At 39.1% G+C, this 14,666-nt stretch overlaps 1 protein-coding gene across 3 annotated transcripts in view; it reads left to right on the top strand.

Moving 5' to 3' along the window:
• The window catches only part of pi4kab (phosphatidylinositol 4-kinase, catalytic, alpha b), a 34,841-nt gene extending 20,829 nt beyond the window's left edge, over positions 1-14,012 (top strand). For all 3 annotated transcript variants that reach the window (XM_035521928.1, XM_035521927.1, XM_035521926.1), the window contains exons 35-55: positions 118-225; positions 639-766; positions 910-1,068; positions 1,153-1,232; positions 1,440-1,639; positions 2,845-2,935; positions 3,131-3,298; positions 3,498-3,551; positions 3,699-3,819; positions 4,724-4,853; positions 5,452-5,522; positions 5,624-5,696; positions 6,103-6,173; positions 6,328-6,434; positions 6,527-6,631; positions 6,822-6,947; positions 7,194-7,314; positions 12,087-12,246; positions 12,378-12,467; positions 12,592-12,675; positions 12,806-14,012. In XM_035521928.1, the coding sequence (XP_035377821.1) occupies positions 118-225; positions 639-766; positions 910-1,068; positions 1,153-1,232; positions 1,440-1,639; positions 2,845-2,935; positions 3,131-3,298; positions 3,498-3,551; positions 3,699-3,819; positions 4,724-4,853; positions 5,452-5,522; positions 5,624-5,696; positions 6,103-6,173; positions 6,328-6,434; positions 6,527-6,631; positions 6,822-6,947; positions 7,194-7,314; positions 12,087-12,246; positions 12,378-12,467; positions 12,592-12,675; positions 12,806-12,857 (2,299 nt within the window). In that variant the 3' untranslated portion in view covers positions 12,858-14,012. The remainder of the gene's footprint in view (positions 1-117; positions 226-638; positions 767-909; positions 1,069-1,152; positions 1,233-1,439; positions 1,640-2,844; positions 2,936-3,130; positions 3,299-3,497; positions 3,552-3,698; positions 3,820-4,723; positions 4,854-5,451; positions 5,523-5,623; positions 5,697-6,102; positions 6,174-6,327; positions 6,435-6,526; positions 6,632-6,821; positions 6,948-7,193; positions 7,315-12,086; positions 12,247-12,377; positions 12,468-12,591; positions 12,676-12,805) is intronic.
• The last annotated feature ends 654 nt before the right edge of the window (positions 14,013-14,666 follow it).

The raw sequence follows: 14,666 nt of genomic DNA, 5'->3' as shown, positions 1-14,666 counted from the left end.
TCTACAAATGTGGTGTATAACTGCTCCAAGTATTGACATTAAGGCAGTCATAGCAATTTTCATGCCACTCTGATGTAGATGGATATGTTTGCACACATGTATGTGTATGTGTTCTAGACTCCTGACCTTAGGCCTGACACTGTTGCATGCTGATGTTGTGACCAATGCCACCATACGCAATGTGCTTAGAGAGAAGATCTACTCAACAGCCTTCGATTACTTCAGGTATGCAACATTCAGTTCTGGCATATTCTGCATTTTGCATATGCTGGATGAGATGTGAGCATGAATGACTTCTGAGAAGTGACTCAATACTTACAGGAGCGGATAAGTACAAGCATACTGCATATATCAAATTTCATATATCATATGAGCCTGTGCTACAAACCTTTCTGGATTAATTGCTGCATACCTATGGACAATATATCTGTCACTTGGTTATTGTGTGCTGTGGCCTACAGGTGGTAATAGGTGAACAGCTACACCCACCTACAAATAGACATATTAATGAAATAAATTCCCACAAACACATACATGAGTTTGTACTGACTTATCCCACCTAAGACATCATCTCATTAAGCTTGAGATCAACAAATAATTTCATAGGTAGGTGTGTTTTGTGTGTGTGTGTCTCCCAGTGTGTCTCCAAGGTTCCCTACTCAGCCAGAGAAGCGTCTACGGGAGGACATCAGCATCATTATCAAGTTCTATGCCTGTCTGCTGTCTGATAAGAAATATCTTGCCGCCAACCAGCTTGTCCCACCAGGTACACAACGCTGTCTTCAATGATGTAGATTATCATTTGTAACACTATCGATTATCTGGTAGACCCAAATTCAGTCTGAAATTTGTTAATGACTGTAGTGATGATGATTGAGACAGTGTTATATGCGCCATGCGTTTTTGCAGACCCTCAGGACGTGTCTGTCAACAGTCTGTCAGTGATGGCAGTGGCGGATTCCAGGAGCAGTCTAGATGCCACGGTGGGCTCCAGGCAGCCGGCCATGCAGGGCTGGATCAACACATATCCACTCTCCAGCGGAATGTCCACCTTATCCAAGAAGTCCGGTACACATAGGTGCACCCACGAAACTATGCTGATGAAAGTGTTAACACAGCAGTAGTAGTGCATGGTGTATGTTGTCTTTTAAGGTCTGTCTAAGAAGAGCAACAGAGGGTCTCAGCTACACAAATACTACATGAAACGGAGAACACTGTTACTGGCCCTACTGGTGAGTTTATTGTCTTCGCAGAATTCTGATGGATTATTACCATCTTGTACTTTGAATTAAAGATGAAGTCAAACTTTTTTATACTGCTATTCAAACACTAAGTCCTGAAATGTGAGCAGTTTTCAGTTTTATCAATGTTCAAAACCTGTCTGTCCAAATGTACATTATTAAAGGCAGTTTGTTCTTGTACACTTTCTCTGTCTACAGGCTAGTGAGGTGGAGCGGCTCACTACGTGGTATAACCCACTGGGCAGCCAGGAGCTGCTGATCTCTGCTGAGCAGTCTGTAGAAACCAGCATTGCTAACTGGAGGTCCAAGTACATCAGCCTGAGTGAAAAACAGTGGAAGGACAACGTCAACCTTGCCTGGAGTATAGCACCTTACCTCGCCCTTCAACTGCCTGGCAGGTAGTGTGTTTGTGTGTTTGTGTGTGTGTTTGTGTGGGTACTTACAGTACCAGTCAAAACCTTGGACACACCTGATTGAGCGTAAGTTTTTAATATTACTAAAGGATTTTAATCTAATGGATTATGCTTAGGTTTGTTTCTAAGATGAATATGATTTGGGAATTCATATATGAATTCATTTTCAAAGCACATACAAACACTCACACAGACTATTTGCACCCTCAGCAAATTTGTCCTTCAGAAATTTAGTTCTTCACCCTACAAGTGCTCTGCATATGTGAGAATGTCTTCAGAACTGATGTAAAAGTGTAAGAGGTGGTTGCCATGGTTAAAAGCTGCCATCAGAGTAAAGGATAGTTACTTTGAAGAATCGAAAATCTAAGAAAGCATGCAACAATTGTGTGGAGAATAAGGCAAAAACTCTTGATTTGTCAATACCAATTAAATGTAACATGCCAATCTATATTGACTTGTTTCCCAGCATGCTAATCTAAATCGCCTGTTTCAGTTCATGCCAGCATGTGGATGTCGATCGGCTATTTTCAGTGAAACTCAACATGCCAATTTCAATCAGCCAGTTTTTATCAAACCCAACATGATGCCAATCTGCCTGTTTTGATACAACCCAACATGGTGATATTCTGCCTGCTTTGATTAAAGCCGGCATGCCGTTCTGGATCAATCCACTTTGATTCAGCCCAACATGCTCAGCCCTCAAATGTGTTTTGTGTCAGAAAAAACAATAAATGTTCAAACCAGTTCTGTTAATTGTGTTTAGAGTTTAATTTGTAGTTTTCAGTGAATATAGATTGGTCATGCTATCATTAATTGTGTGAATTCTACGGGAAGGTTTGGAGGCTTGGGTAAGGAAGTGTAAAGGAGGTTATATCTGATAACTGATCATTTCAAAAACAAAGATGTTTTTTAATGGTCTTTATACATACTTTGCCAATAAATGAAGAGGTATTAGATGTTACCATGCTTCATAACAGTGGAGAAGTGGCTAACAGGTGAGACACCACCAGACTGTTTTACTCTGCACCCTTTCATTAACATTTTGAGTAACTGATAAAAATTGTAGCAGGTTGAACATTGGAAGGTGCACTAATTACTATGTGATTAGGAGACATTTATGCTTATGATATCAGATCAGCTGGTTTCCTTTTCACTTGAACATGAATGCAAGCACTTCTGATTCATTCTAGGTTCAAGAATACAGAGGTTATTGTGTCGGAAGTCACGCGTTTGGTGCGGATGGACCCTGGGGCGGTCAATGATGTCCCAGAAGCTGTAAAGGTAAAACAATATGTTGCTTGGGTCCCTGTATATATTAAATATTAAAATATCAACCACATGAAAATACTGCGAGTTAAAGTATTTTTATTCCATTATATTACATTTCTTTTAGCTTCCATTAAACTAAAATCTTTTCCAAGTCAAGCTGTTTTTACACCTTTTATTAGAAATACTGTTGCTCATGTTCTTTGTTAGTATCTGGTGACATGGCACACCATCGATGCGGACTCTCCAGAGCTGAGTCACATTCTGTGCTGGGCCCCAGCCGATCCACCCACAGGCCTCTCCTACTTCTCCAGCATGTACCCTCCTCATCCCCTCACGGCGCAGTATGCCGTAAGAGTCCTGCGCTCCTTCCCGCCGGTGCGCTAACCCCCACCCCCCCACGCATACCTCCTTTACATGTTTTATATTTCATGTTATACTAATATAAGTTCAGTGTCTTCTTCTGGACTTTCTGTACCTTAATGTATACTTTTCATCACGTTTTTCTCCAGACATCCATGACTGGCTGTGTGTGGCATGTGTACTTTAACAGGTTATTATCTCCCCCCCCACACAGGATGCCATTTTGTTCTACATCCCTCAGATTGTTCAGGCACTCCGCTATGATAAGGTCATTTGTGTTTCTGTGTGTGTCAGCATGTCTACAGTAATATGTTTATAAAGAGTAATATGCTAATTTTGGGGTCATATTTACATATATTGAATTTAGGCTTAATAGAAATGTGTATTTTGATAATGTGGATGTTTTTTTCCATAGATGGGCTATGTAAGGGAGTATATCCTATGGGCAGCACAGAAATCTCAGCTTCTGGCTCATCAGTTCATTTGGAACATGAAGACCAACATCTACACAGATGAAGAAGGCCACCAGAAAGATCGTAAATAATCCCATTTTGCAGTATTGACATATTATGCAATGTGTGTATTAGTGTTGCAAAAAAAAATATCGACATCTCGATACTGAACAATTTGAATGGTATAATACTTGTGTCCCACAGTATCGATATTATTTGTACAACCCCCCCCCCCCCCCCAAAAAAAAACAACCCAGTAGGAGTGCTGTGTGGACATACTTTAGCAAATAACGACAGGAAGGCAAAGGAATTGAGCAAGCCAGTATGCTTGTTGTTTCACACCGGACGTGAATCATCACGGTAGTCCGCGTGTATAGAGCCACAATGAAAAGTATTCTCCTGGAACAACAGGAATGCGGATGAGTCTATGGTGGTTTATTTTATCATTATGGGAATGATAAAATATCTGTTAACAACTCTAATGATTTAATCTAAAATAGAACAGTCTAGACCAGTGTCAGTGTTTGTGTTGATACTGCTGAGGAAAAATATAGCCTAGGTTGACTATTTTCCCTTTTATTAATGTGCCAAGATTAGCAAGAATACTTTTTTTGTTTCTATCATGTATAAATGTGACTATTTCTAAGTTGATAGGAGACTATTTACTTGAAGTGTCACATAAATCTCTTCAAGGCTGTCAGGGTCTGGGTTAAAGAATGCAAACCACCTTATTTATTTATTTGACATTTGAATGTCAGTCTGTGTTTTTGAAAAAAACAGTGATCTACAAGAGAAATCTTATGTTTATATGGATATGAATATTTTTAAGATAAAAAATAAGACCCCCAATTTTATCTGCTTTTGGTATCAAACATGGTATTGAATATCAATATATTTCAAAGCATCATATTAAAATTGAAAATTTTAGTAACATAACAACACTAGTGTGTGTATATACAATTTAAATTGAGGTGTGTTTTTCCTCTAGCTGATATTGGAGAGCTGTTGGAACAGATGGTTGATGAAATTACGGGCTCGTTGTCTGGTCCTGCCAAAGATTTCTACCAGCGAGAGTTTGATTTCTTCAACAAGATCACCAATGTGTCAGCTATCATAAAGTATGAACACTACTCATCTGTCAATATTCAGCCACAAATGACCATATTACCCAGAACCAGCTAAATCTGATCATGATACACTCAATAAGACTATATTATAAATGTTAAGCATTATAAACCATAAATGCAGATTTACTGCAAATCACATCATACTGCCAGAAGACACAATGGATTCAGTTTGCATCTATAATGTTGTTTCCCTCTCCCTTCTTCTTCAAACTGTTACCCCTACCAAACACACAATTTCACTAAGTACATCTCATAGCCATGTCTGTACATGTCTGAATTTTGGAGTCTTTAGGTTACACAGCCTCTTAAAAGCATATTACATGATATTACTGGACACTAACATGACCTCTTTTTCCTTCTTGTGCCTGCCAATTTAGGCATATATTGTGTTTTTTTGTGGTATTGTTGTGTATGGTATTGTTAACACAGTTGTGCATGCTGTTGTTAAGATCAGCAGCCTTGTGCCCCCACATGGCCTCCACTGATCAACACTTTTCAAGTTCAAATGGGTCCATTACCACTGTCTAATTTTAGAGGTTTCTTTAATGTGCATGTGGTTGTGCAGCTATGTCATCTGGCCATGTTTCAGACCCATCCCTAAAGGTGATGAGAGGAGAAGAGCATGTCTCAGAGCCCTCTCTGACATCAAAGTGCAACCAGGTTAAGACATTCCTCATTACATGCTGGGCTAATAAGATCTCATTATTACAGTTCTTATTCATTGTTATGATTAATAATTAATATTAATCATTTCTCCATAGGATGCTATCTGCCAAGTAACCCAGAGGCCATCGTACTGGACATTGACTACAAGTCTGGAACGCCAATGCAAAGGTATTTAACTTTTGAGGTTGTCAATTGTCCTTAAATTAACTTACTTAATAAATAAAATTATTTAAATTGTTTTTATGTATTTATATTCTGTTTATATTTATTTATCTATTCATTTATTTAATGTATTTTTTTTTTTTTACTGTATTCTATAAATTATTTAATTTTGTTTTATATTTGACAAATACTTTTCTAAGGTGATAGATTTCAGGATGTAATAGGCTTATTCCACTATTAATTCTATTCTCTGTAAAGCACTTTGAAAATCTATGTTTAAGAGAGTGCTATACAAATAAAGTTTTTTGTAAGTTGCTCTGGATAAGAGCATCTGCTAAATGGCGTAGATGTAAGTGTGTGTGTGTGTGTGTGTGTGTGTGTGTGTGTGTGTGTGTGTGTGTGCCCCTGGCAGCGCGGCTAAAGCTCCATACCTGGCCAAGTTCAAGGTGAAGCGTTGTGGAGTCAGTGAGTTGGAGAAAGAAGGTGATAACCTTGCTCTGTTTGTAGCACATCCTGTACCATGTTACAATATCTTAGTGATTAAACATTTATCAATAATATAATGTAACGTGTTAAAGGGGTGTGATAATCAGGATTGTGCGTGTGCTATTATATTTTGTGTATGTATACGGCTTAGGGCTGCTCTGTCGGTCAAACTCTTTGGATGAGGCTTGCAGTGAAGAAGAGGCTCAGAGGATTTGCTGGCAAGCAGCCATCTTTAAAGTAGGAGATGACTGCCGACAGGTATGCCTCCTCATAGTCCTGTCATTTATCTTCTTTCTCTTACCTCTTGAATTTCTCTCTCACTTTTTTTCTTTCTCTTTCTGTGTCTGCAGGATATGTTGGCACTGCAGATCATTGGTCTCTTTAAGAACATCTTTCAGCTGGTGGGCCTAGATCTGTTCGTCTTTCCATACAGGGTGGTCGCCACAGCACCTGGAGTGAGTGTAACGATGTCTCACTTGTATGTTGCTTTGTGTTTCTTTGTTGCGTTTCTTCAGTGTTTCTTTATTGAAAACTCCTTAGATGCATATTATGTTTTGTCTTATGACTCGGTTCATTGGATTCACTGCGTAGGTGGCAGAATGCTGATATTGGTTTTCTCTTGGTCTGTTATTTTCTGTTCTGCAGTGTGGTGTTATTGAATGTATCCCAGACTGTAAGTCCAGGGATCAACTGGGCCGTCAGACAGACTTTGGCATGTATGACTACTTCCGCAATCAGTATGGAGATGAGTCCACTCTGGCCTTCCAGAAGGTGATACCACCCCCAGTCTGTTCCTACTTGATGTTTTATTCAGACCTTAACTTTGTTCACTGTGAAACTTTTAGGAACCCCCCCCCCCCATTTTATTTATTTATTTTTTTTGTGTGTGCGTGTGCGTGCGTGTGTGCGTGCGTGTGTGCGTGCGTGTGTGCGTGCGTGTGTGCGTGCGTGTGTGCGTGCGTGTGTGCGTGCGTGTGTGCGTGTGTGTGTGTGTGTGTGTGTGTGTTTGAGAAACAGGCACGGTATAACTTCATTCGGAGTATGGCAGCGTACAGCCTGTTACTTTTCCTACTCCAGATTAAAGACAGACACAATGGAAACATCATGCTGGACTACCAGGGACACCTCATTCACATCGGTCAGTCTCTTTTTACACCTCACACGATACAAAACTATAGTCAGACTTAATATACCTATAGTAGCACTTTAACCAACATGCATTAAATTCAGTGATTTTGTACCAGTCTAATCAAGAGAGATTCTGTGTTGATATTAAAATAATTCCAGTGCATGCTGCAATATACATCACAAGCATATTGGTGAGAGTTTAGGAATGGATTAATGGTTTGGTTCCATCATCATATGATCATAGGTTCAAGTCCCAGTGATGCCACAGCTATCTGAGTCTTTGGATGGCATATTTCCTCTCGCCCTGCCCCCAGTCATGGTTATACGTGTAGTCACATAGTTTATACAGAACTGAGCAGTTATCATGTTTCTCCAAGCGGAAGCTGTCCTGTTGCATGAGTGGCAGCCTGAGAAGATGTGGTGGCAGGCTTGATGTGTTTGTCTTCACCCTCCTGGGTTGGTAGCTGTCATATGATGGAAGAGACCCAGATCACTGAATTAGACCAGGAATTTGGGAGATATACTATATTAGGAGAATGTCCAGGTTCCAATTACCCAGCAGTTCTGAAAGTTGGTCAGTTACAAAGTCACTGAAGTTCATTTTTATATTCAGAGTTGAAAAATATTCACACACACAAGCTTGCTAAATGTTTTTAACTCTTTTTAAGATAACATCTGGACCTACTACAGTAATCACAAACAGATCAATTATGCATCTGCTCCAGTTAATTTGTCATTCAGACACCTGCCTAGGAGAACAGTGCTAAATGCATGCTTCTGTCAACCATGCTGCACCTTGTCTGCAGTTGAAGATGATGGACAAGTGGTAAAGGGAGAATTAGTTTTTTTTTAAATTGCCATAATTGCCTGAGGTTGTTCCTGTTCCTCAGCTGGTAATGCCAAGGTCATGGGTTTGATTCCCAGGGAACATGTATGCAGTGATTCTAATGAGTATGTAAATTACTTTGGATTAGTGTGTCTGCCAAATGTAATTGCTGAATTCACAAACTCTTTATTGATGCTTCTCCTTGCTGTCTTCACTTTATACATCTCCTCACTGTCTTTCAGCAAAGATACATGTCAACATTTAAGGCCTTGTACCATCACTGTGCATTTTACAGCTTCACCAGTTTTCTACAGGGATAACAATGTCACCTCTCTCTCTATTATTGTCTGTTTGTTCATAGACTTGGAGTGGTGCTGGGTCAAGGGTTATGCTAAATATTTGGGGTCATTGCACCTTGAAGCTCTTCTGGTGTTGGCAACTGTAGTATTTCAATATTGGCTGATTTCTTATTTTCCTCCTTGCTTATTTCAGCCACTTTTTACTAGGTCTGCAGACAGTGCAGTCTTTATCTTGGTTTTGTCTATATCAGTTGATGTGATGGATAATGTGTTCTTTTATTTTAAGCCAGGGTTCTTGTTCAGACAGATTTAGAAAACTTTAATGTTCTCCAAGAGTCAGATTATAGTACTGCACAGTACAAAAACATAATATAACCATAGAAAATAAAGAGAAGACACAAATATACAAATCATTTGTAATATCTGTCATAACAGTCAAGGCAGATATTTAAATTGCATAAAATTTAATTGTCTATATATCATGTTCTTGTCTATGCATTGCCGTAAACTACATCTTAACTTGGTTATCACCATGGGGATAAATGAGGTTTTTTTTTTTTTCCTTGGTTGGTTCTAATATTGGGTTATCTACACCCCCAACCAGAAGGGAGTAACTGACACTTTACTGAACGTAGATGGGGTGTGTTCATGCATCTCAGTTAGCCAGGTCAGGTACAGATGGTACATATCAGCCTGCTGCTCCCATGTGATTTTCCCACAGACCTTCATTTTCTCCAGTTTATTCTTATGAGTATTTTACAATGTCCATACCAGTATACAATAGCAACATAAACTCTCAATAAAAGATTTATAAAATACAGTAAGCCTTTTGGACATTAAAAAGTTTAGTTTTCTAAGGAAATGCATGCACTGTTGTCTCTTCAAGATGTTCACACTTGCAACATGATTCAATTCCACTTGAACAGGTTTCGAAAGGATCTTTATAATGGACAGTAGGGACAATGCATTCATAGTGCTGCTATGGTCTCATGAGTTACCCATTACTTTTGTCCATTTACTTGATAAATCTCTTATAAATTCCAGAATTTATAAGATGATAAATCAGCTTGCAGTGTTGCAGTCTTGTGAGATCCCTGTCAGTGGGATATTAAATTTACATTTATTTATTAAAATTTGGGAATGTTGTCCTCTCTCCTGGCACAAATTACTATATCCATTCATTGTCAGTGAGAACTCCTGTCCCCATTGAGCCTCAGAATCCGAGGCTTTCTGAATCAGGTCTGGTTGAGACCCCATCAGGAGATCCATGATTGTAAGGCCATCCGCATTTCACAGGGAAAAAAGAAGAAGGTAGATGTCAATCCAGGCAGTTGACACAAATGTCAAAGAACAACGGAGATAATAGCACCCCCTTATGGGATACCAGTTGTATTGCACAGGGCTCAGATATACAGGAACCCCACAGCACTCTGTCACTCAAATCCTCACAATGAGCCCGAGGGGATGTCCGATGGACATATCAGCCAATGTATACAGCAGTTGACAGTCTTATTGTATCAAAAGCATGTCAGAATTCAACAAAAACAGTATGAACATGCATCCGGGGATTGAGTGATTCTGCAGAATTGCAGAATCTGAATCAGAGTAGTGACAATTGATCTAAAACCATGCTGACATGGGGCAATTTTGAAAATTGTGTTTTCTAGAAGGGCATCCCTTAGGATCCCTTCGTTCACATTGCTAACACAGCTGACTAATGATATCTGACGATAGTCAAATGGAAAGCTCAGCTTTTTAGGGAACAGCTTTAACCAAAGCTTCTTCCATGGTTTTTAGGAGATTATTAAGTTGGATACATGTATTAAGAACATCCCACAGCATAGGTTCCTTAAGAAAAGTCTTTAAACCCAAGAGGGAATACAGTCTGGTCCAGCTGCCTTCCCCAGTCTGACTGCCCAATGCTCAGGGAAGACATAGCACCAATTGACAGTCTGCTTGAAGCATCCTTCTCAAAGGGAGTAGTTTGGTCCCATATTGAAGGAAAACATTTAAACAGAATGTCACTTCTGGTGCAAGATGTTGAGGTCTTGTGATACTACAGCTTTCGTACAATTCCCCATAAGTGCTGTAATGCATTTAAAACGATGGTTTTAAGCTAGAGCACCTCAGTTCTTCTACCTCATTCTTATAATATCTCTGCTTAGCTGTCTTAATGTTTTGGACAATAGCAGATTGCATGTTTCTGTAGGCAGTGTTGTTAACAGAGCAAAACTCACACTCTTTTATCAGATGTTAAATATGTACTAGTTCTACAAATTTGTACAAAAACATGAGACATGAATCACTACCCTAGTTACTTCACAACCCAATAATACAACAAAATAACACAATGACTAACATTCAACGAATACAAAACGCACACAAAAAAACCCAAACGGCCTTTTATGCTGACGATATGAAATTGACCCACAGAGTGATACCCAAATAAAGCCTTTTCTGAAGTAGAAACTATTGAACTGTCCATGGGTTCTCTGATGTCAGGAATTTGAGCCACCTGTGTCTGTGTGCTTTTTACAGTAGGAATTTTAACCACATACTCAGGCAGTGAGGCTATTTTTCACACTCTTCCTCCTCACCTCTGCCTACAGACAGTGAGCCTGTCTGTGAAACTCCATCTGCTTACTTTTGTCTCATATTGTCTTTGCTTATCCTCCAGGAGGGCATCGCTGTGCTTCAATGGAGTATGCATCAGTCAGACTGTACAGGCAGGAGAATCACCACAACTAATGCAGAGTTTGAATGTGAACAGGCTCTGCACATCTGTTCCCTATAGAAGCCAGTGGTTCTCCTGCCTGGGCAGTCCATGCCATCCCACTGTTCCAGATGCTGCCTTCCTGGCTGGTTGTCAAATGTGTCATGGTGGATTCTTCTCTTTCTCCCACACAGATTTGAGAATAAACAAAATGACAAATATTTAAAATTAAAATGAATCACAAAGAACAAATCTAAGTAACAAAGGAGTTCGATCTTGAGAATGAATCCTGGCTGACTGTGGTTCATGAAATCTGGATGATCGTGGTGCATGATTTTAAATCCCCTTTGGTATCCTCTAAAGGTGGAGCATCTTTGTCTTTTCTGATTGGCTAGCTCTAATTTTCTTAACTCACTATAATTATATTTGCCACTAGGTGTCCTTACATACCTTTGGATAGCTAATGTATCCAATAATCTGTTTTACTGGAGCCAGCTGGTTGGCAGATAAGACTTGCATATTGTGTCTGAGTAATCTTGGAGATTCCTCTGCTTTCCTCCCTCATCTGCACTGATGTATATACTTCTTATATATGCTCTATGAGTTTGGTATGGCCTCGTATGACCTAGATCTAATATTCAGCTTCACTCTCTTCTTGGGTCTCAGAATTTGTTTACCTCATCTCTTCCTTATAGCAGGCCCAGGTTTGGACGCTCAAACTCACACATGAATAACCTAGAATGTCTTTCTCCCAATTGAGTTCAATTCAGTTCAATTCAATGGTGCTTTATTGGCATAAAAAATATTGACATTTGCATTGCCAAAGCTTAGATGAAGAAATTAACATGGTAAACAAAAGATATAATAGACAACAATACTACAACCGCTAACAGTAATAATAATCTCTCTGTGTGTGTGTGTGTGTGTGTGTGTGTTGTCTCCAGACTTTGGCTTCATGTTTGAGAGTTCCCCCGGTGGTAACCTGGGATGGGAGCCTGACATCAAGCTTACCGATGAGATGGTGATGATCATGGGCGGAAAGATGGAGGCCACACCCTTCAAATGGTTCATGGAGATGTGTGTACGTGGCTACTTGGCAGTCAGGTGCGATGTGTAAATTCCTTTTGCTTGCGTGTGCTCTTGTTAGCTCTTGCGTTCGTTCTGTTAAACTACACTACTTATGCACATTTGTGTGAATGAGAAATGGAAAAATTGTATTCTGTTTTCTGCTGCAGACCATATATGGAAGCTGTTGTTTCCTTGGTAACGCTAATGTTGGACACTGGGCTTCCGTGTTTCCGTGGTCAGACCATTAAACTGCTGAAGTGAGTACAGCATGTTAAGGTAGAACAAACAGAATCAGAATGGTCTTGGTTTCACTTTTTTGTACCTGGGAGGGTGTTTTTGTGTCATTTAAAGGCTGTGTGCTGGTGTGTGTGTGTACTACAGGCAGCGTTTTAACCCAAGCATGAGTGAGAAGGAGGCAGCTGCCTTCATCATTAAAGTCATCCAGAACTGCTTCCTCAGCAGCAGGTCTGCCAACCCCCACCAACTATGTGCACGCACACACACAATTCTCTCAATCACTCTTAGTTCAAATGTTGAATAGATTGTGGTATGAACATGATGTAATGTGTTTTATTTATTTATTCTTGTTTTTCAGGAGCAAAACATATGATATGATCCAGTACTATCAAAACCAGATTCCATACTGAAGGCCAAACTGGTGTCTGTGTGTGTGTGTGTGTGTGTGTGTGTTTGTGTGTGTGTGGAGTGGTAATGTTTTTTGCCTCTTTTTGTTGTACATTGTTGTCTGGTACCTTCTGCACTTTATAAGCCTGTAACACATTTGCATGGCTTAAAAGATACAAAAACATGGATACTCACAAAAATACATACTCCTATACACACTCCTAGCATTCTGTTCAGCTTCATGAGGCTCTGATGTGTTTTTATATATATACACACACCTTTAGGACTAAAATGCCTTTAGGATTATGAAAAACAGGTGTGACCAAACTTTGGACTAGTACTATACTGCATGGCTTCAGTGGCTAAGAGTCAACCAATTGAACAAAGGTAATTTTGTGCCATTAGTACTGATTTCTCAGCACTCCTAAAACTGCTGTGTTTCTTTGAATTATTTCTAACATGCAAATGCATTGTTTTAATTTATTTCATTGATATATTGAAAGATACTACACTGGTGACAATTGATAACTGAATGGTGTTTGCTTCTTGCAGTTTTATAAAAGCTTGTTGCACATTTAAAATGTGTTCCTAACATACCAGCAGTAAATGTAAGAGATTTTTAATTTATTTTGAATAAATTAAACATAGTTGCTACAATATTGTCTGTGAAACTAAATAAATTGTACTTGGGCTTCACTTCTTGCTATGAACTGATTATGTATGTGTACGTGCTTGAGTTCAGTTGTGTTCCGTGCATGAAGAGCTTTGTAAGAATCACTAATCACCGTATTTCATTCGCTGTTCAGTAATCTGCTTTTGGGTCTTTAGAAGTGCTGTATCGGTAACACTCTTTATGATGATGAGTCCGGCCTCTCGCAGCCTTTGTGAAATGTGTTGCGCATTTCTCTTTCCCCAATGGAGCAGTGGGCAAGCTCAGCCCTGAGGACTAGAACCAACCTCAGCTTGTTTGAAGCATGTGCCTGTGTGTCACATAGTTTGAGCGGGTGGTGATTTTAATAGTTTTGTGTTCACTTACATGTTTATGTGCTTAACATTTTGTACGCTTGTTTACAACTTTTCACAACTATTCGTATCCCTCTCTGGCACTGTGTTTTTATGTTTGTGTTTATGACCTGTTATTCTGATTTGACTAATGTTTAATAAATTTTTCAACGGTAGCAGATTTTATTCATTTTTTCGAACACGAAGTGGTGAACCTCTCTTGACTCCAGCTGTTTGCCATCATGGAGCTACTTGAGCATTACCAAATATGGAGCAAATAAATAAATTTGAGGGGAGCAATAGTTTGCTTTCTAGTTCTATTGCAGTTAAAGCATTATGTGCTACTTTTTGTTTAAAGAAGTATACCAGCCTATTAAGTCAAACCAAGAAAAATAAAATTGTACTTAATGTATTTTATGAAGGCAGCGTTTACCTGTTCATTGAGTGTTCATCTCAAGTGTATCAGGTGTTTACCTAGTCAAGAAAAAAACACCACCCACAAAGTGGACTTGTGACAAATCGTTCCAAGGTTCTCTTGATCCAAGTGAATTCACACAGTTTCAGGTATGTTAGTGTTTTAATTGTGTTACAGTGAGTTTCAAATAATCACCAAATCTTCATTCCCTCTCAAGATTTTAAAATGTTTTTGAAACAGAAAAATCGTTCTAAAAAAAAAATAAATTTTTTTTGCATTATGTTTGTGTTATATTCTCTTGTTATATGCAAATAAAAACATGCCTAGATAAGACAAGTTTCATGAGTGGTCTGAAACTTTTGCACAATACCTTTTTAGGTATTACACAATTGGTTTATTTTTTACTCCAAATCAT

This window comes from Electrophorus electricus, chromosome 23, assembly GCF_013358815.1.
Source record: "Electrophorus electricus isolate fEleEle1 chromosome 23, fEleEle1.pri, whole genome shotgun sequence".
Lineage (NCBI taxonomy): Eukaryota > Metazoa > Chordata > Actinopteri > Gymnotiformes > Gymnotidae > Electrophorus > Electrophorus electricus.
This window is presented reverse-complemented; position numbering and strand designations above follow the sequence as displayed.